This window comes from Lynx rufus, unplaced genomic scaffold (genome assembly GCF_022079265.1).
Source record: "Lynx rufus isolate CCGP_SWC_20201006 ecotype Redwood Valley unplaced genomic scaffold, mLynRuf1.p SCAF_3, whole genome shotgun sequence".
NCBI classification, from domain to species: Eukaryota; Metazoa; Chordata; class Mammalia; order Carnivora; family Felidae; genus Lynx; species Lynx rufus.
The window spans coordinates 81,767,498-81,794,740 of NW_025814845.1; the positions used below are offsets into that span (position 1 = coordinate 81,767,498).

Genomic DNA, 27,243 nt, shown 5'->3' on the forward strand with positions numbered 1-27,243 from the left:
CAGGTGTTCCATAAGTCAAGAGTACTAGGAAAAATAATCCAACTTGAACTACATCAATTAAAAAAAAAAAGTATGATATTGGAAGGGGAAAAAAGGAAGTACTGATGTCATTATGCTTTTGTGATGAACAGGTATATCATTTCTGGTCAATTTGTTTGCTGGTGGGGGAGGGAGAATATGACTAATTACATGCTAGGCATCATGCTAAGCACTGGGGAGATGAGTGGACAAGGCCTTGTCCTGGTTAATTTCACAAAGAGACAATTTTGTTGCAAATGTTTGTGACACACTGTGTGTACAAAGTACAAGAAGTATCACAGAGAGCTATGCCTGAGAAGATCAGAGAAGCTTTATGCAGAAGAGGGACACAATAGAGAGCAAGAATGTTACATACAGAGGTAAAGCAAATACAAAGCCATGGAAAGTATCGATATTTTTTAAGTAGTTCAGTTTAGTTTAATCAACTTTGTATAGACCAAACACAGAGAAGCATCGAGAATACACTTATGAATAAAAAGATGTTCTCTCTGCTTTCAAGAACTTATATTGTCATAAACTGGAAAGACTTAAGTTCAGTACAATGTGACACATGCTATATTAAAAGTATTTTCAGGGGCGCCTGGGTGGCTCAGTCGGTTAAGCGTCCGACTTCAGCTCAGGTCACAATCTCACAGACCGTGAGTTCGAGCCCCACGTCGGGCTCTGGGCTGATGGCTCAGAGCCTGGAGTCTGCTTCCGATTCTGTGTCTCCCTCTCTCTCTGCCCCTCCCCCATTCATGCTCTGTCTCTCTCTGTCCCCAAAATAAATAAACGTTAACAAAAAATTAAAAAAAAAAATAAAAGTATTTTCAAAATTCATGCAATAGGGGTCAAATTCTACAATATATAAAGAGTTCCTACAAATCAGTAAGAAGAAGATCAACAACCACATATGGGATTAGCATAATCAGATGTTCATGTTTAAAGGATCCCTCTAGTGGGAAAACTAATTTATGAGAAGGGACAAGTTTGAAAGCAAAAAGACTCATGTTGGGAAGCTATTGTAGCACTACGTGAAACATTTAGAAAACTTGAACTGAATAACAGCTTTGTTTAATTGGATGGATGATGGTAACATCAGCCAGGCTAAGGAACACAGAAGAAATACCCCACTGGATTTTCACCATACCCATCTACAGCAACTGTTCTGTATAGGGTTTGAGAGAAAGCTCCAGAGGAAAAAACTAGGTTTCAAATATAGATGTGTTACTCATCAGCCTACAAGCAGCACACACCTGTCACCGATCCTATGCGTGTAAAGCTATGAAACTGCATGGAAGAACTTGTAAAAAGAAAAGGAACATCAACATTCAGGATTCAGTCCAGAGGAGCTGGCAAACAGGTCAAAGAGGAAACCCACAAAAGCCAATGAAGACAATGTTTCAAGAAGAAAGAGGTGGCCCATTATGTCAAATACAACAGAAGCCAGCAACTGGACAGTCACTGGTGACCTCTGCCAGTCTCAGAGGAATGGCAGAGGCCCTCACACTACAGTGGATTTGACAATGGGTAGGATACTTCAATGCAGGTTACTTCCAGAAGCAAAAAACTTTGCTTTCAAAGGAGCTGTCCAACAATGAAAAAACAAAAAACACACCACCCCCACAATGCTTAGCATGTACTGAGGTCTTTTGGGGGGCAGGCAGTAAGCTAGGCATTTCACATACAATTCCTCTCATAGTTTACAATAGTCTTGCAAAGTTGAAAGATTAATACTATCCGTTCCACTTTTCAGTAAGCAAAATGGGTTCAGGGTTGTTACATGACCTCCCCACAGACACAGCTGGTACATAGAGAAAGCAGGATTTAAAAGCAGATTTTATCAAAGTGTAAACCAATGTTATTTCTACACTCTGATGCTGCTTCTTCATCACTGTAAATATTCTACAGGGGTGGGGCGGCAAGGCTTATTAACCATTTAATAGGAAGGTGGTTTTCCTTTTTTTTTTTTTTTTTTGGAAGATAGTTGAACTAGTTGGCTTGACTTTGAAAGCCTCTTCCACCTTCCACAACCCATGATTATTTCTCATACACCTTGCTCACAGGTGAACTGTAACAGCTACAGAATTCCACATATAAATACTCAACACTCCTTTTATTCCATCTATATTTACAAATGAGCCCATGCTCTAACATTGTGCTTATATACAAGACACAGGAAAAAAATATTGCTTCCCTTTATTTTTGCCAAAAAATTAAAGTGCAAACTATGAAAAACAGTGAATCACTCCTTTACTGTCCTCCACAGCATGTAGTATCTTCTGCCATTAAAGTAATTACCACTTATGTTGTGATTTGCTTCCCCCGCCCCCACCACCACTACACACACACACACACACACACACACACTAGATAGCAACCTTCAGAGATTGCCTACTTTAAGCCCCAAGAACACAGCACAGACCCAGGCAAGCAGTGATGCATGCATGGACAGGATGGAAGGATGGATGTATAGGAAAATGGTCTGATAAGTGAAGGAAACAATATATTTTCAACAGTCATTTTATACTCAATAATGGATTATTTAATCCATTTACCAACTAGGGTATTACAATTATATCACACTTGAAGGGAGCAGAGAGAAAACTGAGTGGTGCAAGAGGCATGGCATTCTTCTTCAAAAGGAGACATGGAAGTTTACTCTCAAAAAGTCTCTGGAAAGCACAGGACTTTTCTTGAATTCAATACTACCCAAAGGCCAAGGCCAAGCTCATCCTAAATAACAATTCATGGAATTTTGGCCATGGCCCGTGGGAGATGTTCGAAAACAGCAGGCTGCATAAAGCACTTTGAAATCACCCCAGGATATTTCAAGATCTATCCAATCTGCAGATCTGGCTAATGAAGGTACACTCTCTAGGTGCAGAAGTCAGCCTTTCTGTCAAGATGCACATGACATTCACTCTCACAATACACTAGCATGCATGAATCCAGATTGCAATAAACTGTCCTCAAAAATGTCCACTGGAATAAAGCAAACACTGCCATAGGTTATAAGAATGTACAATTTCCACTGTGATTAACGGTGTATCAGAAGATCAAAAAGCCTGTACGTTATGCAAGATGCCCACCATGATAGCTACAGTTCCATCCCTTCTCCTGCATGAGGAAAAACATCAGAATACAAGCGAACGTAGTATTTTAGGGTTGAACGGGAATCCACCCTGGCTTATATATAGATATTTTAAAATAAGTCATTTGCAAACTTCTGTACGTTGTTGTCAGTAGCTGTTAATACCTCACAGCTGAGTGTAACACAGAAATGTGTTGTGACACCATAGTTGGAAGGCACTGGCCTCTTTTAGGCCTCCGTGAAACTTAAACTAGGTATCAAATTACAATCGAACTCACTAGGTTAGCCAAATTCAATGGCCTTAGGAGCTGTGTATTATCAACAACCTTCAAAGACTAGGTGCCCAGAAGAGGAGCAAGCAGAGAAGGCAAGTTTGGCTCTGGGCAAGCAGGGTGCTGAGCTGCCTTCATGGTGCGATTTGAAAAGTAAACAAGGGACTTGGCCTGTCCTCAATTACCACACTAATATCACCATGCTATCGTGCTGTCTTTATTACTGGTCTGTATTACATATAAAAGCAAGTAAAAGGAAGGCAACACCTCCAGAAAGTCACTGCTAAAATGCATCTGCTATTCAGATTTTCTGGAAAGCTCTGCATATAGAGTAGGTTAAGTATTTGACACCTTCAAGCTACAGGACCGGGAGATGACAGTGGAAGGGAATTTCAATAGGAAGCCATGAGGAGTAAGAGCATCATGGAAGTAGCAGTCCCCACCCACCCAAGGGACATCAAGGGATACAAGACTGGATCAGTGAAGGACCTGAAAGTTTAAGGGTCAGCATGAGAACACAGAAGAGAAAAGCAGGAGCACTTAGGCAACCAAGCTCAAGGTGCTGGAAGTTCAATGGAAAGAGGTAAGCCAACATGTACCTTTACTCACTTCTCCATTTTCCAAAGAACTTGACAATCACCATGGTTTAAAGGAAGGCTACTGGGCTGGAGAAGGACCCAGAAACAATGTCATGTGGGGAATAGCCAGAAGACTTAACAACATGAAAGTTGCTTTTAATATCAAATAAGCTCTCTTGTGAAAGACAGATAAGGCTCATCTTAGGGAACTCTACACGGCAATGCTAGGAACAATGATTGTGTACTCCAGAGCATTAACTGATGTCAAACCTAAGGAAACACTCTGACAAGTAGAAATGGCCAGGTGAGAGCAGGTCTTAATCAGTAGGGGGCTCCTTCATGCTTTCACGAAAGAGTGCGATTAGCATCCATCACAGAGGCTGGACAGAACATTCCAAATTGGGAATGGACTGAGCTAGATCACTGCCACACCTTCCAATTCCAAGAGTTTGATTTGTTTGTTTTGCTTTGGCTCAGACACTTTGGCAAGTGTAAGAGGTAAAAGCTTTCCCACTCATCTCTCAGTCCCTTTCACCAGTACAGAATCAGAGGACTGGCTCCATGCCAGATGAGGAGTTAGATTCCCAAGGTTTCTTCCAGCTTCAAAATTTTATAATTCTAGATTTAGATCACATTTACAACCTGAATAAACGAGAATCATCAATTCTCTCCATTCCGAAGATCACCCATAACCCATGCCAGTGTTAAATGTATATGACTGGATTAAAAAAAACAAAAAAAGTCACCAAAATCCCTGATGCTTCCAGATAGTGTTTTTTCTTATTCAATTGATAGCGGTGACAGATTAACGTAGGAGTGTGACTCACTGTAGAAAGAGACTTATTAATACCTGAAATCTATAAATTACCACTCAAACTTTTCTTATTCAAACTCAATAATCTTAGTTCCTTTCACAATTTTAAGTCCTTTAACCACTTGGGGGAGGGGAAGGAACCTCTTTTTTTTTAAGAACCTCCAAATTTTCTGCATGCATTTCCGAAAGTGCATGTGGAAATGAGACAGAGTAGTCAAGTAGAATTCTGGCCAGAGGTGTAGTCAACAGAGAGATTCCTCCTGACTGCCGACTGCAAATTGGCAGTGACAGTGATGTGATTTTAGGTGGGAAATTATAGTTTCCCTGGTCTTCAACTCCTTGAAAGAAAAGTATTTTTGCACTAGGGAGACAGATTAAATCCTAGCCCATAAACGGGGGCTTGGAAAGCCTGCTTCAGTGGGGAGCCATCTGACCAAGTGCGGACTAGGTCAGATCAGTGGTGCTCTGTAAGGACTGGGCTGAGAGCAGGTGCCTCACAACACACCCTCTCCCAGCTGATGTGGATCCCAGGGCTGAGTTTTCAGAAAAACATCCACCATGTAGACGTGCCATCGGCAGAGCTGACTCACCAGCAGCCTGTACTCACGGAATGGGCCTGAAGATTTTTTATTAGTATTACACAGACATGTCTTATCTGGGCCTGCAGTTATGTTTTACATCTCTGCTCTGATTCCTGAACATATTGACTTTTATTCATTTACATTTGTGTATTTATCTAAGTATGCAATGTAATTGTGAAGTCTAATCTGGGCCTCCCAGAGGCTTGTCATAGTGGCTCTCTCTCAACTTGGTATCATCACCAGTCTTCCTTAAGGAAGAAAACATCACCTACCTCTGAGAAAATAGACCTATATGTCCTTTGACTGACAATGAGCCACTGACAACCAAGCACTCCCTGGGTAAGCCACTTCTGCCCACTATGCTTCTGTAGTCTGTCTATTGGGCAAAAAACATATAATCTCAATTAACGAGAGAGCATTTCAGAAATACATGTGAAAAAAACCCTTCTACAGCATTGGCACTTATGAAACAAGAAACTCACCAGATGTTTGTGAGCTGTCCATGACTTAGGATCCACAAAATTTCATAATAGAAAAGAACTCCATAATTTGGAAATTTAAATCCCTCTTATCCTTTATCTGTTATTTTGTTCATTTACCAACCAACGTATCAAGGGTATATTCTACAGTAGGCATTGTACTGGGGTTAAATATACCAAGATAAGTGGAGGCAGGCCCCTCTCTCCTGGAGAGGAGGCAGAAAGGTAAGTAAGTCTTCACAGAGCATGCTCTAATCAAAGTGTCCTCCGAGAAAATGAAGAGGCTGAGTCCCCTTACTCCAGTTGAAGGTTTCAGGAGATGCGGTCCCAGAGGAGGTGTCCTCTGAATCAAAGCTCAAAGGATGAGAATTAAAAGATGAGAACTGTTCCCGTGACAATAATCAAACCCACACACAGAAGGTATGCATGTACTTTATTAGCATTAAGTATGCACAGCAGACCAACAATGCCAGGTTTAATTTAAAAAAAATTTAATTCCTTTGTAAAAAGCAAAATAATAATAACAACACAAACTTGGAAGTCCTGACTCAGGTTTTGTCATTGTAAGAGAATATATTGTGCTTTTAATTTAATTTGATAAAACGGCATGGCTTACAGGATGTTTAAAAACAAATGTCAACGATGGCTTGAAGCCCACTTAGAAGAATATAAGGAGTCAGGAGAGCTGGTGCCACATTTTTTTTAACTTCTCATAGCCCATATATCTTCCCATTGGATAGAATCCAATGACATTTGGGGGCCAGCGGAGGGCAGGAGGAGGGCAGGAGGTTATGTTGAAGAAGGCTGCATTTCTGAATTACAAAAGCATTACAGAAAATGATAAATTGAGATGTAAACAAAGGAAGAGGGGTTTTTCTGGTCTCGGTTTGTTTTGTTTTGTTTTGTTTTGTTTTGTTTCATGGAATTTTCCCGATCATTCTCTCTTCAAGTCCAAATCTAAACAATAATTAAAAAATATAAATCACCCAATATGTCAAACACTGAGTGATTAACATATCTTTTCTCACCTGTCAAAAACTGAGCAGTCTAAGGGGAAATACAACAAAAATCGAAAAAAGCTTTCAAGTTCAAGCTAATATGGTGAGTTGAAAAGGAGTTAGCCTTTTAAACTCAGCTGGCGTGAAGCCAGTCCAAATGACCAAACAACAAAACTTCCCTGAATCTAATTATATCACCTTATTAATGCCTCCCTCTCATACTCTATTGTCTGATGCGGCTGGAGAGGAAGTATTCCAAAACCATACAGTTATCATATAGAACCATTTATAAAAAAGACAGAACTTAATACAATTGTACTCAAAATAAATACATAATTTGTCTCCATTCATTGCTTCAGGAGGTGCAGTGAGAATTGTGCAATGTTCAAAGTCATTGGATAAGAACTGATTCAGGGCATAAGAAGCAAGGCATTGAGCTAGGCACCACTGATTCGATGACCATGGTTTTCAAACTAAAACTCTGAATATACATATTAACAAAAAAAATTTGTGTACCTTCCATGAATATGCAGCAATCTGGGAGACATAGTTTAGATACCGACCTACCAGAATCTCCAAAACATTCCACTACTACACAGAGACAACTGAACATTTTAAACCAGAAGTAACAGCTCCTCCCCCCAAAAAATAAAAAAATAAAGCGGGTCCATACAGTCGCCGTATGGACAGTACAAGAAGAGACTCTACATCTCAGAAACTTAGAGCTAATGGGATCTTTTAAAATTTAGCTCTGTATGAATAAAACTCTCTTTCTGAACATCAACCATCGTTCTTCTGCCTGACTGTAGGAAGTACCTGACACTGACAAACCCTGTAAGGTGGTCTGTCATCATCTGGAGGCAGCTGGGAACATAAATCTCTGGTCTCTACTTATGTGTTTTGCGTTCTGCAGACATCTGCAGAATTTCCAGTTGCAAGAGAGAGAAGTTCATAGAAATTCAGACAGACCATCCTTTTAAAATAGAGTAGGAATATACTTGGTATGAGGCAAAGACATGGATTAAGGAAATAAAAAGATGAACACAACATTCTATTTCTGTGATGTCTCACAAAGAATAGATCGAATTCTAAAACTGTGATATTTTAATGATTCATTACTGCTTTCTCAGTCAGGGTTTGTTTTTGTTTTTAATATCAGGGTTTCAGTTACTGCATGTACATTTGTGAAATGGATTTGAGATCCCAGCCATAGGCCCAGTTCCTCAGTTTGCCAGTCCATCTGATTTAAGCCATTATTCAGAACACCTAACCACAGAGAAATATGAAGTGTTTTATTTGACTTCTTATATGAAATATAATTGATGGCTTATCATGATACAGCCTGTATGAATACAGAAGATGAAAATACGGTAAAATGAGTTAATAATGCTGAAAATGTCAAGATTACTAAAGACTTAGTTTACAAACTGAAACCGTGTGTCAGTGCCGACATTCCCACCTGATGACTATTTTTTAAAAAGGAGTGAAACACCTACGAAGCACTGGTTGTTGGTTTTGCTTGAGCTTTCTCTAGAAATTCGTAAAATCCTCAAACCAGACCAACTGTATCGGCCATTATCTGTAGTTCAGACAAAGAGGCTTATGATGACAACCTTCAAAATAAATGTCAATAAATGTTTTAGTGGGATAATATGCTATTTCTATTTCTGTGTATATATTTACCTGAATAGAAAATAACGTTTAACAATTTTCCTATGTGACATCTTAAATATACCAAAAGAAGTGACACTGTCAAACAGGTTTTCAAGACAAAAGAACATCTTTGCTAAAGGAAAGAATTTGCTTACACTTACCTGCATTCTAGTCCCACCTGTGACCGACCATTCTATCTATTCTGTCTCCATTTCTTCAACTATAAAATAAATGCCACCATAAGCTACTGTTGTAGACCCAAGGCATTCACAGACTTCAATATTAATTGTTCTGACTATTCTTGAGTGACCCTGAAAATACATTAACACATTGTCATTTGTAATTCTGTGTCAGCAGTGACTGAATTGCCATTCCCAGGCAAGTGGACCCAGTGTGACCTCAAATTCCATTTGAGGATCCTCTGGTTCCCAGAAGTGAGGGGTGAGTACAATTTTACAAATGAGGAAAAAACCTGTGACTTACAATATATTACAGTGGAATTGTAGAAAGTTGGAATTCAAAATCTCACTGTATCTCTCTTGAATATTAAGAGCATGCTACACCACAAAGTTGCTTAAAAAAATGACAAAATGATTTTTTAGTATTTACCAAAGTTCCAGATCGTGAATCATCATCATTCCCTATAGTTCAGGAGTGTCCAATATTTTCACAAAACTTTCAAAACAGTAAATTAACTGGATTTGCTAAAAGGAGAGTATGTCTAGAAAAATGCTGTTTTCCAATGAGGTCACTCTAAATGGACTCTTTATTTGGTTTTGTAATTAGTTCCAACTTTACACATGGCTGACACAGAAAAGATAAGGAAAAGCATGAGAGACCAATTATAAAAATTATAAACGTACATTATATCAAAGTCATATTTCATATTTTTAAAATTATAAATAAAACAGGTCATATTTATGGAAATGAACAGATTTAAAAAATGAAGTAGACATAAAAATGCATGTTTTTAAACTAACATAAACAAATGTAAAACTAACTAGATTCTAAGCTGTTACTTTTTTCACATTTTAACTGGATGTCTTAAAATAGCTTGCTCATTTAAAGTACAGGTTCTTTCCCCCAGTTTCCAAAAACATATTCTTTTCTAAATGTTAATTTCCTATTCGATGGCATTTTAGAATCACTGGAAGTTCCCCGAATCACAGTCTCAATTGTTGCCTAAGGCTTTTGTGTTAGTTTACAAAATGTTTTGAAAATAATGTTTTGTTACATTTACTTTATAGTAGAAATCCTGAAAGAAAACACTAACGAACAGATCTAATTTGTAATTAATAGCATTAATTTACATGCTACTCACTACATCCCGAAAAGAATCTGTTCTGTTAAGTATATTAACCATGCCCAAACCGTGTTGTTTATATTATTAATTAGATTAGCAGGCCCTTTCTTCACATCCATTGCTGATGGAGACTTCAGCCACCAAACACTAATGCTTAATCATAGTTTCAGTTAACGACACTGAATTAATGAGGTCTTACTGCACTCAAATGGAAAACCAGATAGACAGAATATACTATACTATAGAATAGATGGTAACCAATCTAAGTAAAATAAATTCACAATGAGCTCCTCTTGACACACCACAAAGAAATGGCATTATTTAATACTTTGCTTCAAAATCCAAACATGATCATGATTACTGATGTAGCATAGCTTGATGTTCTTTTAAAGCAATATTACCATCTCATTCAGCTAGAATCACTGGTGGCTTGAATCTTTGTTTACTTAATATTTTGCTTAGCTACCAGCTTCTTGCTTATATGATCTTAGATATCCTTCCAGAATTTCCCTGTGTGTATTTTGTCTTCACAAACAGTATATAAGCTGACAATACAAAGAAAAACAGCTTGTTTTGTTTTGTTTTGCATTCCCCACAGCCAAAAGCAACCTGACAGACACAAAGCACAAATTCCCTACCTACAGTTTTTGAGAAAATCCCCAAAACTCTTCCCAGGCATTTACTCCCCATCAACCTGCCATGCTATCTGGAATTTCTACTATTAAAATCAGTTCGGGTTAAGGTAAGAAATACCTCATTAGAAAATACTTGGAGATGGGAACAAAGGGAAGGGAAAAAGAAGTAACAAAGCAAGGTACTCATTACATACAATTTCATTTCCTCCAAGTGTATGACTTTCAAATAGCTAAGTTCCAAAGCCAGGAGGGAGTGTTAGGGCTAGACACGGAGTTAAAGGCAGGGACGGGCAAGGAGAAATAAAAAGAAGCCAGAGTTTGGAACCAGGCCTGAGGAGCACCACTGCAGAGAAAAACCAGACTATGTGGTGTGTTGGGGGAAAGAAGGGAGAGTAGTTATTCTTCTATTTACTGCCCTCCATCTTTTGCCATACAGTTACGCATATATTTTGTTTTCTTACAAAAATGTAAAACAGTAAATGGGTCAAATTACTCCGATTTCCAACAAATGGCATTCCCAAGATCTTTTCTATGAGGTTTTTTTTTTTTTATGTTTTCCATTGTTTTTATCCAAGAACAGTCAAATTGAAACAGCACCAGTTTTGCTAAATGAGAGGTAAATTTTTTTGAGGTAATCTAAATAAATGCTTTTCATCTCCAGTGCTGCCATTCCCTTTCATCTTTAAGATTTGGAAAACTGATCAGGGCTCTGAACACACTCTAGAAGATGCTACAAACCTGAAACATCGCATAGTTAGTTGAGACTTAAACTCAACCTACCTTTCTAAAGTTGCATTCTGGAAGTACAAATCAAGAAAGCCGTCACATCATGGTATTACTACAAACAAAACCACAAGCACAGCTTTATTTGTAAACAGCAATTTGTTATACAACAAAAGCCAGATCACACTAATGCAGATAACTGTAAACAAACACCATGGCATGCCATGGTAATAATGATCCAAATACTTCTTATTTCTGTATGCAACCAAATATTACTATCTGTATTGTAAAAGGAGAGAAAGTTTGAGGAGCACAAAAATTTCCTCGAGGATAACCCCTTTCCTACATTAAAGAATCCTGTCAGACTACTGAGATGAAGTTCTAGCAAAATTTAAAGTCATGGTTCCATGAACTATGTCTTACCTAATTTTGTAAACCTGAAAAATCATTTGGTCATCTATTTTCCATTCATCATTCATGTACTTTCTACTCACTAAGCATGTGTATACGTAGGGAAATGCTGTTAGAGAACTGGTAATCAAAACAGATTACCATTTCAAAATAATCAGTTATTAAAAATCATATATGTGACCAAATGTTGATCCAACATTCAGTAATGCCTTTTAAGCCAACAATATAAAGTCTATAAGAAAGCATAAGAAAAATAACATGCCCACCTTAAAGTCAGGATTCATCAATAAAAGTTTTTTTCTATAAACAAAATTTCACATTTAAAATTTCACATCAAGATCCCTATAAAAACAAATACAAAATTACCTTTCCCTATTTTGAGACTTTCCTATTTTCCTATATTAACCACGTGTGCATTTTAGCTCTACAAAAATATGTAAACCATTTTTTTGGAATTAAGGAGAATTTGTGTACTTACAATGAAGACTCATCTATAAAAACATTATAATATAGCATTGGAAAAAAGCAAGACCAAATAGGCATAGAATGGCTGAATGGGCTCTTTCACATTAATTGGTAAAGACATCAAGCCAGAATGTATAGACAATTCTACATTCTTCTCTCCATGACAATTTTACATTTACACAGAGAACCCACACTTTGTGATTTAAAACAGGGAACCTGAAGTTATGTATGCACATATGACTGACTTTTAATTGTTGACACATTTACTGCTAGCACTTTAATTGTAAGCTTTACACTATTTTGAAAACAGGCAATCTTAACATACACTGGAGTTACACCTAAACATCACACATTAGGGAGATATTTGTTATTCTCCAATATTTCAGCAAAAGGTCTTAATTTTTTAAAATGTCAACAATAACCCTTAATACAAAGCATAGTTCTTTGGAATCAATTTGAATTCACTGTTTACATGAGGAGCCATTACTGCAGAGAGAACAGTTGTTCATCTGTAGTCCTACTTCGAGTCATTTTTTGCAAAGGTATTTCCTCCTTACTTTGATGAGTCTATGAATACTGCATTCAAGCAGGAATGATTCTAATATAATCAAAACAAGAAAAGATATTTTATTCTCTTTTTTTAAAAAAAGAGAAAACAATCCCCCTCCCCCATCACCACGCACACACACATACACACACAACTTTAACAAGTGAGCAAATGTGAATGGAGCAATGAGCAGTTCTGTCGCCCCAGAAGGACTTCTGTATCATGGTCTTAAGGCTGCAGAGTTACTTCACCTAAGTGCTCATGGGACCAATGACTTTATTGCCTTGCACTCAACTTTCATGGCCACATTAGATACTATCTCAGTTCTATACACCACACACACACACACACACACACACACACACACCGCGCGCGCGCGCGCACACACACACACACACACACACACACACTCCACACCAGCCAGTGCTATTTGCAATTTCTAAGGCCCGTTCGGTGCCTAGCCCCTACCCCATCCCTGCTTTGCTCCGGGTCCTAACCCTAGGAACGAGGGATACTACTTAATCCTGGAGGATCTGCTCTGTTGTCCCATCCTTCCAGGATTTGTAGGATGGTTCCTCCCCAACTCCACCACGGAACACAACGAGGACGGCGGATTTTCCCGGGCAAGAAAGACCACTGCCTGTCCCCTTCCTCACCCCACGCATCCCGGCTTCTCTACGCCAGGAACCTCAGGGCAAGGAGTATACGATCCCGGGGCAGGGGAGAAGAGGCAATAACAGGAATCAAATGGCCCGTTAACAAGGGGGTGCCAGGGGCACGGAAGAAGCGAGCCGGGTGAGGTTACCACCAGGGAGGTGTGCTCCAGCGGGGAACCATTCAAGAGCACTGACAGGTCGGCGGGGGAAGGAAGGCTCCGGTGGCGAGGGAGGTTGGAGAACTGCTTTTCGTGTCTTTCTCAGGGCCTGCGGGGGAATCCCGGGGCGGCGCGGCGGGGCTCTCGGGTCGTTCCCCGCCTCCCGCGGCCCCCGCGCGTCCCCTCGGCCACCCCCTCCGCCTGCGGCCGCCCCCGCCCCGCGCGGAAGGAAGCGCCGGGCTCCCCCCACGCTCTCCCGCTCTCTCGCGAGTCCTGTGCAGGCCCTTTCAGGGGGAGGGGGAGGGGGCGCGGAGGGAATTGCTGCAATGGAGCTCCGAGAGAACCCAGCCCGAGCGAGGCAGTCGGTGGAAAGCCACGGCCACATAAAAATGCCATATTAATTTTTTAAAAGCCATAAATCACCCCTCCCTCTGCAAAAGAAAATCATAAACCCGATCCCATGCAAGCCTGCGAGCAGCCACCCACTTCCTATTTCTGTCACAGCAGCTACACCCTGCCAGCAACCACCCCCCGGGCGCCCCCTCCCGCCACCGCCACCCCCGCCGCCGCCGCCTCCCCGCGGCTCAGCCATTTGCCAACTGACGCCCCCGTAAATAAAAATGCCCCAAGTGGGGCTGGGTGAGAGGCTTGGGGGGAAGGCGCGCAAAGGAGGGGGGGTTCGAGGGTTGCACAATATCCTAGAAGGTCCGTGGCTGGAGCAAGGAGAGAACCGGGGGCGGGGGGAGGGGAGGCGAGCCGTGAGGGTTCCTGCGGCACACGGTGCACCGGGGCGACCGCGGCGCGCCGCTTACCTTTCACCACCCTGTCGGTCGTCGACAACTTGGGATCAATTGCCTTGGGCTCGGACATCTCCAGCCGCCGGGGGACAGCGACGCGCTGCTCGTCAGTCCTACTGCACACCCCGACCGGACCGGCGGGCCAGACACTGAACGCCGCCGCCGCCGCCGCCGCGCTGCAAACCGCTCGGCTGGAGGTCTGGGCTTCTGAGCTGGCTTTAAAGTTACTGCCTTCTCGCGCGTCCCTCCTCCTCCTCCTCCTCCTCCACCTCCTCCTCCTCCTCCTCCACCTCCTCCTCCTCCTTCGCCGCCGCCGCCTTCACTCCTCCTCAGCCGCCGCCGCCAGCCTCGCCGACTCCGCTCCGGGCTGCGCGTGTGTGGTGGTTATTTATTTATTTTCTAAGCACGCCTCTTGGTTCTTCTTTTATTCTTGGGGGAAGGGGGATGGGGAGGAGAAGCGCACACAGGAGCACCCACCCCGGCAAGGAGACCCGGCACCGCGGAATGAAGCCCCACGCGCGCACTCCGCCGGGATTAAGACCGATCACATGGGGAGGGCCGGGGGCGAGACAGAAGAGGCAGGGCCGCCGATGTCAGTGCCACCAGCCGTGCCTCGGCGTCCCCGGCGGCGGAGAGGCGGCCGCCGCTGCTGCTGCTGCTGCCGCCGCCGCTGCTTCCCCACACCAAGCGCCGCCGCTGGCCCCGCGGCCGCCGGAGACGTCCCGCCGCTGCGCTCGCCCGCGCTCGCCTCTGCCTCCCCGCGCGGCTCCTTCACTCACACAGGCACAGCCGCGGAGCTCGGCAGACACAGTCCCGGGCGCAACCTACCCTCCTCCTCCTCCGCCGCCGCCGCCGCCGCCGCCACCGCGCCCGCCTCCGCCTCCTCCCCTTCCTCCTCCCGGCCCCCGCCTCCAGCGCCCCGGCAGCCTCCACCTCCCTGCGGAGCCAGCCCCCCGCTCCCCGCCCCGACGTCGAAGCTGCGGGCGCCCATTGGCTGGCGCGCGCGTCAGTTTCTGCTAGGTCGCGCCCCGTCGCTCGGCCCTCCTCCCGCTCCTCCTCGCCGTCCCCGCCCCCCTCTCTGTTTTCTCCCAGCTGCCAGTCCAGTGGGCCTGCCGCCTCCGCCGCCCAGTCACCGCTCAGGTGTCACTGTTGCCGGCAGGCCGAGACTAGGGAAGGAGAATGGGCAGGGGGTCGCGGCTGGGAGGAGCGGGGCTCTACCCTGCCACCCTCAGCCCGGTGTGGCTTCTGCCCCTAGACCCCGCACACTCCCCAGCGCCGCTTTGGCAACTGTGCCTAGTCGGCTGGGTTAAGCCGCAGTGTGAGTAGCCAAGTGCGGAGGGTGTCTCCGGGTGTGTGCGTGGCCCGAGAGAGGGCAAGAAGGGGGGAGGCAGGGAGAGGAGGGAAGAGGGTGGGGGTGAGGAGCACCGAAAGAGGGCGGAGGAAGGAAGAGCGCGGGGAGCTCGGGGCCCGCGGCACAGCTGCTGTCGCTGTCGCTGCAGCAGCTGTCCAGGGAGAATCGCCAAAACGGCGACGAATAAACAACTTACCTTGGGGAGACGGGCTCCGGCTGTGATGGGTGTACGGTGCATTTTGCTATTGGGGCTTTTTGATGCGCGACGTGCTGGTTATTAACGTTTCCCCACACATACACACGCATCCACACCTTCTGAGAAAGGGGCCGCTTCTCAGCGTCGCGCCGGGGAGGTGGCCGAGTGTGCGGGACGGGCTAGCCAAGGAGATTGGGGACGGGAGTCCAAGCGACCCCGGGCAACTCTGAGTCACCCGGGGCCGCCCTGCCAATCTCCAGAGACAAATGATGGGCAGGAGACACACCAGAGAGGGTCGCCTTTTCCCTGTTCACGCGCGCACGCAGCCACTAGTCGGGAATGGTGGCACCACATCTCCAATCATCCGACGTCCACTTGGTGCGCTAGGTGTGTGCAGGGCCCTGAAGCCCAAGGCGGATCCCCACACTGGTCCCTTTGGTTGGAAGGAGAGTAAAGAAGGGAACACTAGGTGCAGGAGGACAGAGAACGACAATGCCCCGATAGCTCCTTTCTGACCTGTCTGCCGCACCACAGAATGAGGAGATCATCGCCCTCTGCCAGAAGGTCACCTCCGCTCGCAGCCCCTCTCTCTGACCAACCGGGCAAGATTGGAGCATGCTTCTTCGTCGATAACGAAGAGAGCTGAGTAAATTTCTCACCCTAGATTCTTCCTGTTTCGTTTCTAAATTCCTTCAATATCAGGTTTTTCCTATTTCCTGGATTCGACCATAAGCCCAGTAAAAGGCCTAATAAAAGATTTAGGGAGCTAGGAGATGGAGCCAGAAGTGTTTGGGTAGCAGGGATTAGATTTCGAGTTCAAACCCGAAAGGAAGTTGGAGAACTTGACTGATGGCACCGGAGTATGCCTTGAGCGTGCTGCCTGCAAGGAATAGGAACTCACCCTAAAAGGCAGGGAAGCTCGAAGCCTCGGTGTGGGCCTTCTAGCAAATGGAGACCATGCAGGGTGTGTCCCCCCTACTCAGGGACGCTGCCACTGGCTCCACGATTCTGCTGCCCAATTCACACCCCCAGCATAGTGTGTGGTAATTAGGCAGACAGTACGTTCAATAAATATGTATTGTGTTCCTTTTATATACACCAGACACTATGGTAGGTTATTTGGGGGGGGGGTGGAGGGGAGGGGGGAGGGGCAGTTACTGGAAAATGGTCCTTGCCCTCAATAAAGCCTAGAGTCTAGTAGAACTGTCATAAAAATATGAGCTCTGAAAGGCCACTGTATCGCCTCAGGAAGTGGTTACTGAAAACAGTCTCCTGAGCCCTGGCAGAGCCAGTTGCTAAGGCAGATTTGGGAAGTTGGTTCCTGGCCAGATGGCACAGAGTGAGGCAGGGACGCCAAGACCTATGGGTGAAGAAGAGGGCCTGCCTGAGGAAAGACCAGGAAATCATGTCCAAGGATGCTCACTTCCAAGGCCACAATGTTTTCTCCCACATGTTGCAAATAAACAGGCAGTTCCCACTGCTATTTGGACATGTTTCAGGTTTAGGAAAAACACCTTGAACCAAGATCAGAAGGCTTAAAATGTCAGCATCAATAGAGAAGTTTTATGATACAGACAGGAAATAAAGGCATACCTTTGAGGCACACCCTTCAGTCCGCTACAAGTTTGGGACACCTCCTAGCTGAGGTATGTATGGGAAAAAAAAGTTATGAATCATAATCCCTTTACAACACATCTTACTATCATCGGACACCTTTAATGCACGTGTATGGTCCATACTGTTGCGACACAAACACATCTTCTTAGACAAAATTGGACCCTACTCGAAGGAAAACTAGACAGCAGAAATTAACTAGGGACTAGTTATGTCTGCATATCTGGCATACTGGTATAGCCAAATCATCTGTTTGTTTGTTTGTTTGTTTGTTTGTTTGTTTGTTTGTTTTTTAGCGTTTATTTATGTTGAGGTGTGGGGTAGGGGGAGAGCAGAGAGAGAGACTGAGAGAATCCAAGCAGGCTCCACACTGTCATCACAGATCCTGACACTGGTCTCAATCACACGAACCCATGAGACCATGACTTGAGCCGAAATCAAGAATGGGACACTTAACTGACTGAGCCACCCAGGAGCCCTGCCAAAATCATCCTTTGTATTCAGATATGTTTTCAGATGTCCTACAATCTGCTGCCATTTTTTTATCCTGTTAGACTCTCCAAGCAGTCCTTGATTATGTTACCACTGTCATAAAATTACCTTACACTTGGAATGTACATTTTCAAGAAGTTACTGCAATTCATTTTCCCAAAGTTACTAAAACAATGTCCTTTGCTTATGAAGAGAACAGAGAAAAAAAGGTGGGGGGCAAGGGGGGAACCATCTTGGCAGAAAACAACTTGCAGTCTGCTAAAAACTTGTATTTCCCCTTCCTTCCCAGTATACTCACTGAGAACCATGTGCCCGGGTGAGATTCCATTTCCTGGCCTGCATTTGTGTGCGTCTAAATGGGTGCATGTGACTAGCTCTGGCCAAGGCATTGTGGACTGAAGTGTTTCATCAGTTTCAGGCCAAGGCAGTTAAGTGGCAGTTATACATTCTTCAGAGCCTATGAGTTCCCATCCTTTAGCTGAATGCAGAGACTTCTAGGGCACAGGGGAAGGCATAACTCAAAATGGAAAGTGCTAAATGCCCAAATTACCACATAGAGGAAATCTGCCCACCTACAGGGAAAATCTGTTTTAGACTTTGCATAAAGAAGAAATAAATTTTTAGTGTGCTGCTCCATTGAAATTTGAAGATATGTTTGTTAGGGCAACTAGTATTACCAAATTAATACACAAAGTTATTTATTATGTTAGCTCAAAAAGTAAAATCCAGAATTATCATGTGCCTGCTCTGTAACAGCACTAACAGAATACCAAAAGTAGCCTTATTTCTTTTAACACATGAACATCAAAATTTTATTTTTTGTGAGTGAATTATTCATTTACCAGTTGTGTTTTGAACACCTGTGCAAGGTACCGTGCAAGGTGATTCAAAAATCTGTGAAGAGAGGATCCTGGGTGTCTCAGCTGGTTAAGCGGCCAACTTTGGCTCAGGTCACGATCTTGTGGTTCCTAAGTTCAAGCCCTGCATGGGGCTCTATGCTGACAGCTCAGACCCTGGAGCCTGCTTCAGATTCTGTCTCCCTCTCTCTCTGCCCCTCCCTCACTCACACTCTGTCTCTCTCAAAAATAAAAATAAACTTAAATTTTTTTTTTGAAAACATGTAAGAACTCCAAGATTTAGTCCCTTCATTCAAGGATCTCAGAGTCTTATAAGAATTGTACACAGATTGTAAACATTTAGGTCTAAGGTGCTACTTCCTCTCACTGTTGGAGAACTCAAACAAATTTAACTAGTCACTTCATCTAAATTAATTATGAAGATAAGTATGTTTTGAAAAAAATATTGAAGATTTGGAGTAATCTGTGCATTCAAGTGCTCCGTGCCACAGCTTACCTCCATTGATCCAAATCATAGTAAATGAACAATATTTTAGTTTACTATTAAGTGTTCTGCTAGATTTAGAGGCTTTTTTGTTTCGAAGATAAGTAATTAAGATGTTGTATTTTATATCCTGTTTTGAGAATAACCATTTACTTTTGAGAGAGAGAGAAAGAGCGGGGAAGGGGCAGAGAACAAGAGGGAGACGCAGAATTGAAGCAGGTTCCAGGCCCCAAGCTGTTAGCACAGAGCCCAACACAAGGCTGGAACCCATGAACCATGAGATGACAACCCGAGCCAAAGCCGGCTTCTTAACCAACCGAGCCACCTAGGCACCTGGAGAATAACCTGCTTTGGAAAATGTAAACTTCCTTTGGTTCTACTATCATTTTGACATTAAGAGTTGCATAATAACTTCTGGTTTTGACTCTTCTGAGGCATGCACTTTTTTTTCTGAGTAATTGATGGTCCACAGCAGTTACGTCTGACCTATTCTCACCTGCATTGTCGGAGCATATCACTGGAGAACTTGCAGAGTAGACAACCAGTCTTGGTGGGGCCATGAATGTGTATGAGAATTTGATTTATGATTGTAAAGCTAATTCCTCTGACGTTCACTTCTAACACGTGAACTTCTACCCTCTTCACCACAGAGGCTCTACAAAATATATTATTCAATGTGGATTTTATTTGAGGTTTAAACTAGAAGGGCTTTTATTATTTATCTTTTGGATTGCTCTTGAAATTTTGTTGAGCCTTATATTTTTCAGAAGGCAATTTTACTCATTTTAGAAAAGTTATTTCTCTAAGAACATAAAAAATTGTTATGTCAAATGTATTAGAAATAAATTTATTTTTTTTTCTTTTAGGGACCAAAATTCAACTTATGGAATTATATGCTAAGTTTAATATACAGAGGATAAATTTTACCTAAAATTTGTCAAGACTTCAGGTGATCATATTCATGTGGATTTAATAAATATATATTCCTATTTGATTTATATTTGTATCTTAATCTCATATCCCAGTTCTAGGTACAAACTTTGTTGAGTGAAATTTAAAAATGTATTGGCATCTTGAGGCACCTGGGTTGCTCAGTCGGTTAAGTGTCCGACTTGGGCTCAGGTTATGGTCTCGCAGTTTGTGAGTTCAAGCCCCGCATCAGTCTCTGTGCTGATAGCTCGGAGCCTGGAGCCTGCTTCAGATTTTGTGTTTCCCTCTCTATCTGCCCTCCTCCACTCACACTCTGTCTCTGTCTCTGTCTCTCTCTCTCTGTCTGTCTCTCAAAAATAAATAAACATTAAAAATGTATTGGCATCTCTTATGTAAAACTCTAGGCTTAATACCACAGTATCTGCTTTTAAGGATATTTCAATATTACTAATATACATATGTGTGTGTGTGTGTGTGTGTGTATTTCTATCTATCTACATATATCCATATATCCTGGAAAGAAATCTTATTTGCCCTTTCTCCTAGATGGTTGGAATTCTAATTTCATTATTCATTTTAAAATTATGAACAAGTTAATGGTGCCAAATCATAAATGTTTACGTCGAAAATAGATATATGTGGGCTATACTATTGAAAATCCAAGAAATATTCATGCCATAAAACTATATAATATGGCTTTTCTACACTCAGAATTTCAGTTTTTGACCTGAAACGAGCTGAAGTTTATATTTGAAGTGCTTTGAGAACAATGCCAACAACAACAGCAAAAGGTTTAGTAATCAAATTAAAGCTACTACCAATTACAGGAGACTTGATAAATCAATTTAGAACAAAGTTCATCAAGCCCTTTAAAAGCACATTTGCATATAAAAAATAAATATAGTAATTAGAAATGAGATTCACTCATCAAAACTAGCAGAAATTTAACTTTACTGGAAGTAAGTTTTGCCCATTATTGATGAAAAATTCATGAAGTTGCAGGTAAGTATTCTATTAGAAAAAAGAATGTTGCGCTTAGACTAGTCATCTTTCTATTGTTTGTAGTCAGTGAGGTTTTATTCTGTTAATATTTATGATTATTGGAAAGCATATATTCAATAGGCCTTTTTTGAATAGTTATGCATATCAAGCATTGGGGCTATAATATGAAAAAAAAAAAGTCTCTCCCTTCATAAACCTTACATTCTAATGAAGAGAGACAGATGATAAAAGGAAACAATGAAAAACAATTATGCACACATAACATGCTGCATAGGTCCACATAGGTGGACTAAGAGATAAAACATAAAAATAATATACAGTGGTAAGGGCACTGGAAGAAGTGATAGATGAAGGGATGCTACTCACTGTTGTAGGCAGATCATTTGGGGAGACCTCTCTGAGAAGGTGATATTTCAACAGAGATTCAAATGAACTGGTGGCAATTTGTATGCAGCCCTCTGGAGAAAGACTGTTCCAGGTAAAGGAATAGCATGTGCAAAGGCCCTGAAGTAAGAGTCTGACATTTTTAAAGAAATGTCAAAGGAGGCCAGTGTAGCTAGAGCACAGTAAATTGGTGAAAGTAATACAAGATGAGGTCAGAAAGATGTTGTCAGGTCAGATCATGTAGGACCATGTAGACCATAGAAAAGATTCTGAATATGATGCTGGTGAAATGAAAAAGTATTTGTTGCCAAAGTGATACATGATATGATTTAAGCTTGAATTGTCAGTGTTTTATAAGAACTGACTCTGGATGTAGTGGTAGGAAGGGAGTAGCAGTGGAAATGTGAATACCACATAAAGACCGTTGTCCTAATCTAGGCTAGAAATAAAGTGGTTTGATTACAGTTAGAAGTGGTGAGGAGTATCTAATTCCATATATATATTTCAAAAGTAGATTTTCAACAAGTTAACACATATTTGCTGTTGGATTCAATAGAGGATGTGGGGAAATAAAAAAGAGCCAAGCATTCTAAGGGTTTAGGTCTGAGCAAATGGGAGACGGGAGTTACCTTTTACTGAGAAAAGGAACATTGGAAATGGAGAGCTTGCTTTGTGGAGAGGTAAAACTAGCTTTAGATATGTTAACTTTGAGATGCATATTATACGTGGAGGTGGAAAAGACATGTGGAGACTTGGACATATACCTCAGTCAGATACCAAGAGGAGAGAGCCAGGCTGATGATGCATAAAAATGGAAGTCATGGCATCTTACCATTACTTTATTTCAGTTAGGGGATAGGAAGAAAAGGAGGGACCAGCAAAGCCAGCCGATGGAAAGGAGCCACTTCTGAGGGAGAAAGGTGGTGTTTGTGAGGTCAAAAAAATGGAATGAATTGTGTCCATAAAGCCGATGGGTTTAGTAAAATGACAACTGAGGACTGGTTATTGGTTTTGAGAAAAGGGGAGCTCGCTGGTTTTTGTAGCGAGGCAGTCTTTATAACCATCTAAAATAGGACCTCACCATTCTCTGTCTCTCCACGCTGATTTAGCTCCTTTTTCCTGTTTATAATTACTTGACCTTACATGTGTGGGTGTGCTATGTGTGTGATTTGTCTTTCTGCAACTAGACAATATGATCCTTGAGCGCAGGGACTTTGTCTTACTGCCATTTGAATCTCTCGTGCCTGTCATGTCTAGCACATACGAGATGCTTAATAAATGTTTGTTGGAAAAATGAATATTTTTCATAAATGAATGAATATTTCAATATTCAAAATATTCCAATTCAATATTCAATATTCAATATTCAAATATTCAAAAATGAATATTTACAACGCTACCCCAGCTTAGTTTTTCCGATTTTCTCAATAGTTGAAATAAGTATTTCCGTGGGGAGGGGCGGGAATTAGGTGAAGGTGGTCAAAAGGTACAGACTTTCAACTGTAAGATAAATAAGTTCTGGGGTTGTAATGTACACCACATAAGTATAGTTAACAATACTGTATTGAATATTTGAAAGTTACTAAGAAAGTAGATCTCAAAAGTTCTAATCGCAAAGAAAAAACTAGAACTTTGTGAGATGATGGACGCTAATCTTATTGTGGTAATCATTTTGCAACAGATACATATATCAAATTGTGTTGTTCACCTTAAATTTATACAATGTTCTATGTCAATTATATCTCCATAAAACGGGGGAGAAAAAGAGATAAGCATTTTTTCAAAGCATTTGTAGGAAAAACTGAAAATTCACGTTTAGATAATTTTTTAAGCTACAAAGTCAACTTTCGTAGAGTAACAAGGGAGGACTCAGGCCTTGAGGATGAGAAATGAAATGGGAATTCAGGAGTTTAGTGTTAGCATGAGGTGTGCCTCTCACACGTCCCCACTGTAAGAATAATTATGTGTGTAAGTCCAGGGGAGGGCACAGTATTACTCATAGCTCCTCTTTCTCCAAATACACAAGGAGTTCTATTGTTTGCAACATCTAAGCTATTCCCTGGTGATAAGTCAGGCCAGACATTAGCAATTCTCAAGGAGGAAATGAGCAGGGTGTCAGTTATGGTTGTTTAGAAACTGTGAGTCCCTCAAAAAGAATTTTTTTTCTCTCTCTCTTTCAGGCTGTCTCTGATGCCCAGCCCTAAGAAATCTAGACAGTTGGGGAAATCATGCTAGATATGCTTTAGGGTACCTGGCCCCTAAAGGAGCTGACTGATCATCAGGTCACAGGTTCACCTGCTGCCATCGCAGAAGATTGGACCAGGGTGGTTGAACATGTAACTAGAAGATACCTAAGGACCGGTGATCTTCAACTTCCAAACCCAATCTGGAAAAGGGAGCTAGGTTCATCAGATACCCTCTGGGAAGAGCCTGACTTAGAAATTCAGAGGGGTTGCCTGGGTGGCTCAGTCGGTTAAGCATCCAACTCTTGATTGTAGCACAGGTCATGACATCGCGGTTGGTGACATGGAACCCCACGTCCGGCTCTGTGTACTGACAGCTCAGAGCCTGCTTGGGATACTCTCTCTCCTTCTCTCTCTGCCCCTCCCCTGCTCATGCTGTGCGCTCTCTCTCTCTCAAAATAACTTTTTTTCAAAATATATTAATAAACTTAATTTTTTAAAATATTCAGAGGAACATCGGTGGTGGTTATTTGAATGAAAGATCTTACAGAACTGGGACTGAGATGCCCACTAGGAAATGACTCATGTGCAAGGTGAATAAACAGATGAAGCCATTCAGGCCAGAGGGGCCATGGGTCAGATTCCACAAGGGTGAAGGGAGGAGAGAGTGGTGCAGAGGGGAGGGAGAGGATGAGAGAGAGAATATCTTCATCTGTTTTCTCTTTTGTCTTTCCTAAGGCCTGGTTCTTTAATTTTTTTTTTTTCTGGGCTTATGAGACCTCTCAACGTCCTTATAATAAACCCTATTTTCTAGAGCTGGTTTGAGGGTTATATTCCTTACAACCCAAAGACCCATTACTAAATCATACAGAAGATATAAAAAGCAGCTAAGATTCTTAGTCCATGCCCTCTGTAAAGTTTCAAAAGTTGACACCTTCTGATTCTGGTGCTTATAAAAATCCTTTTCTTCATTCAAAAATTGACTATAACATGTTCCCACTCTTGCCCATCCCAGTCATCTCTATAGCACTCCAATGCCCAAAATAAAAAGACCAAAGCAGTAAGTGTAAAGAGAGAGAGAGAGTGAGTCTGATTAGGGAGACTTGGTAAGTTTTCGAGCTATTTAATGGTGAAGATTCTCTATGCCTGTTTTCATGTCACCATTGGGCAGGTTACAGGGTATGCTTCGATAAAAGTTGAAACATCTCAGCAGCTTAACAAAGTTTGAGATCCTTCCTAGGCAGGTCTGAGCCACCCCTCAGGACAGCCATTCTCCCTGTGCTGACTCAGCAGTCAGGCCTGCTCCTGTCAGAGGATCAGAGGACACCCTCTCAGCTTGTGCTTTCACAGTCACCCAGCAGGGGAGGAGAGCCCTGGGACCTGGGCTCCAGCAATCACCTGATTTTGACTGAAGTGACACTCACAAATGACTATCCTTGCGTTTCGTTGGCCTGAACTCCTCATTTGGTCACATCTAATTTCAAGAGGGAGAGAGGTGTGTGATCCTCCCACTACCCAAAATTAGAGGGAGATCAAATATTTATACAGAGTAATAATAGCAATCAGCATTTCTAAATAACCCATCTAACCCTGTGGGCCCTCCAGGCTACTTTTTAACACCCAGTGACTCAGGCACGTACCCTTTTCCTGTTTAAGGCACCAAGGTACTCCTGAATGACTATGGATCCTGATCTGCTTCTTGTATGGAACCTCTCCTTCTGTCCCTGTTCCGTGGCCTACTACTGGACTGAATGGGATTCACTCCACTTGGACCGGTTTTGGTATCACTACATCTTCCCTGGGCCTGGTGTCCCACAGCAGGTTCCTGGTATCACTACCACTTGTCATCTCACCAGCTCTCCCTTAGGCCAAGGCTTGATTTCTCCCTCTGCAGATAGGCAGCGCTGGGCCAGAATGGACAGTTACTAATATTATACAGACTGGAAAAAAAATGCCTTCTTAACGTGTGTTAAGCACAGCTAGAAGTGCTAAGTTTTTTTCTAATTTTTAAAGATGTGAGCAGATTACCTGGAAACATGAATATAGCTACATACAGATATATAACATATATCAAGTTCTTTTATGAGTCACTGCCTTTCATAAAAAGTTAATACAGCCAGTTTAATAATATATAAATTTATTATACAGCATAAATGCTAAGAATTTTCTATGAATGCTATGTTTTGGTACTGCTCTGATATAGCAAAACATATAGATATATATATATATATTTTTTTTTTCTGTTCTTAACTTTGTTAGTCCTATAGTGTGATGGGAGGTCTTTTGTGTCAACCTGATTAGGCTATAATACCCAGTTACTTAACCAAACACTAGTCTAGGTGTTGTTGTGAAGGTATTTTATAGACATGGTTAACATCTACAGTCAATTGACTTTAAGTAAGGAGATTACCCTCAATAATGTTGGTGGGCCACATTCTATCATTTGGAGATGGGAATTCCTAGGTACTTACAACTCTCTTCACATTCAGGGAAAAGCTAGGGAAGTCTGAGGAAAGCCCTGGGACAGAGATGCTGGTGAAAGCACGCAGGGAGCTGTTGTACATGGAAATGGCAAGATTTGGAGAGGATCTGGGTGGAAACAGAGAATCTGCTGATCAGGGTTATAAACCCCATGGATAGAAGGATGGTACTAGGAAAACAACCAAATCACTTCTTTGAAGGCATGTAGTTTAAAAAAAAAATCCTGGGGCACCTGGGTGGCTCAGTCGTTTGAGCGTCCAACTTCAGCTCAGGTCGTGATCTTGCAGTCCGTCAGTTCGAGCCCTGTGTGGGGCTCGGTGCTGACAGCTCAGAGCCTGGAGCCTGCTTGGGATTCTGTGTCTCCCTTTGTCTCTGCTCCTCCCCCACTCATGCTCTGTCTCTGTCTCTGTCTCTCTGTGTCAAAAATAAATAAACATTAAAAGAAAAATCCTACCTCTTCTTATACCACTTCAAATTAGTCTCCTTTTCCCACCTCCACAATGGGCCTACCATCTTGGGAATAAGTTTGATATGATTTCATGAGCAGATGGTCTCACTCTTGCCCCATTTCCAATCCCCCAATAATGTCCCTTCTGTTGTATGAAATTCTTAAGTCTCAGAACATAGAACTTAGTCCCTTTATGGATAGACGAATGTGAAAATACTCCTAAGACAGGAAACATGTTGACTCAGCTTAGAACTGAGATCTGTCCTGGGTATTTGTGGTTAGGTCCTGTGTTCAGCCTAATGTATGCTGGCCGTTTCATCTGTTCAGAAGCTGCACTTCAAACCTGATTCATTCCTATATTCTACATGAACTATGAGGCCATAATTCTATGGATAAAGATTGGACACGTGATGCCATCTTCCCCCATCAGATTCATTTATTTGGAGAATTTGGGGTTCAGTCTTTTTCTGGAAGGTAGGTCATATTTATACAAAGGCATTTTCAGCAGCTGTTTTATTCTATCCTATAGATCAAGAAAGCAGAGAATGGGTTTCTGTAGAAAGAGAGAAAGAAATACAAATTAGGCATGCAGAGAAGAGCAGAGCTGAAAGACAGTAGAAAGACTGCTAGTATTCCATT

General features: G+C 42.3%; 1 protein-coding gene and 1 long non-coding RNA gene across 2 annotated transcripts in view; both read right to left on the reverse strand.

Moving 5' to 3' along the window:
• Positions 1–14,423, reverse strand: part of PPP3CA (protein phosphatase 3 catalytic subunit alpha) — a 326,780-nt gene extending 312,357 nt beyond the window's left edge. Inside the window, exon 1 of the mRNA XM_047090421.1 lies at positions 14,198–14,423. Within this exon, the coding sequence (XP_046946377.1) occupies positions 14,198–14,255 (58 nt within the window). The 5' untranslated portion in view covers positions 14,256–14,423. The remainder of the gene's footprint in view (positions 1–14,197) is intronic.
• Positions 6,311–9,368, reverse strand: LOC124519950 (uncharacterized). Its single transcript, XR_006964226.1, has 2 exons — positions 8,649–9,368; positions 6,311–8,447 (listed from the first exon to the last, which is right to left on the reverse strand). It is a non-coding gene; the product is annotated as an uncharacterized LOC124519950 (long non-coding RNA).
• Positions 14,424–27,243: the final 12,820 nt, after the last annotated feature.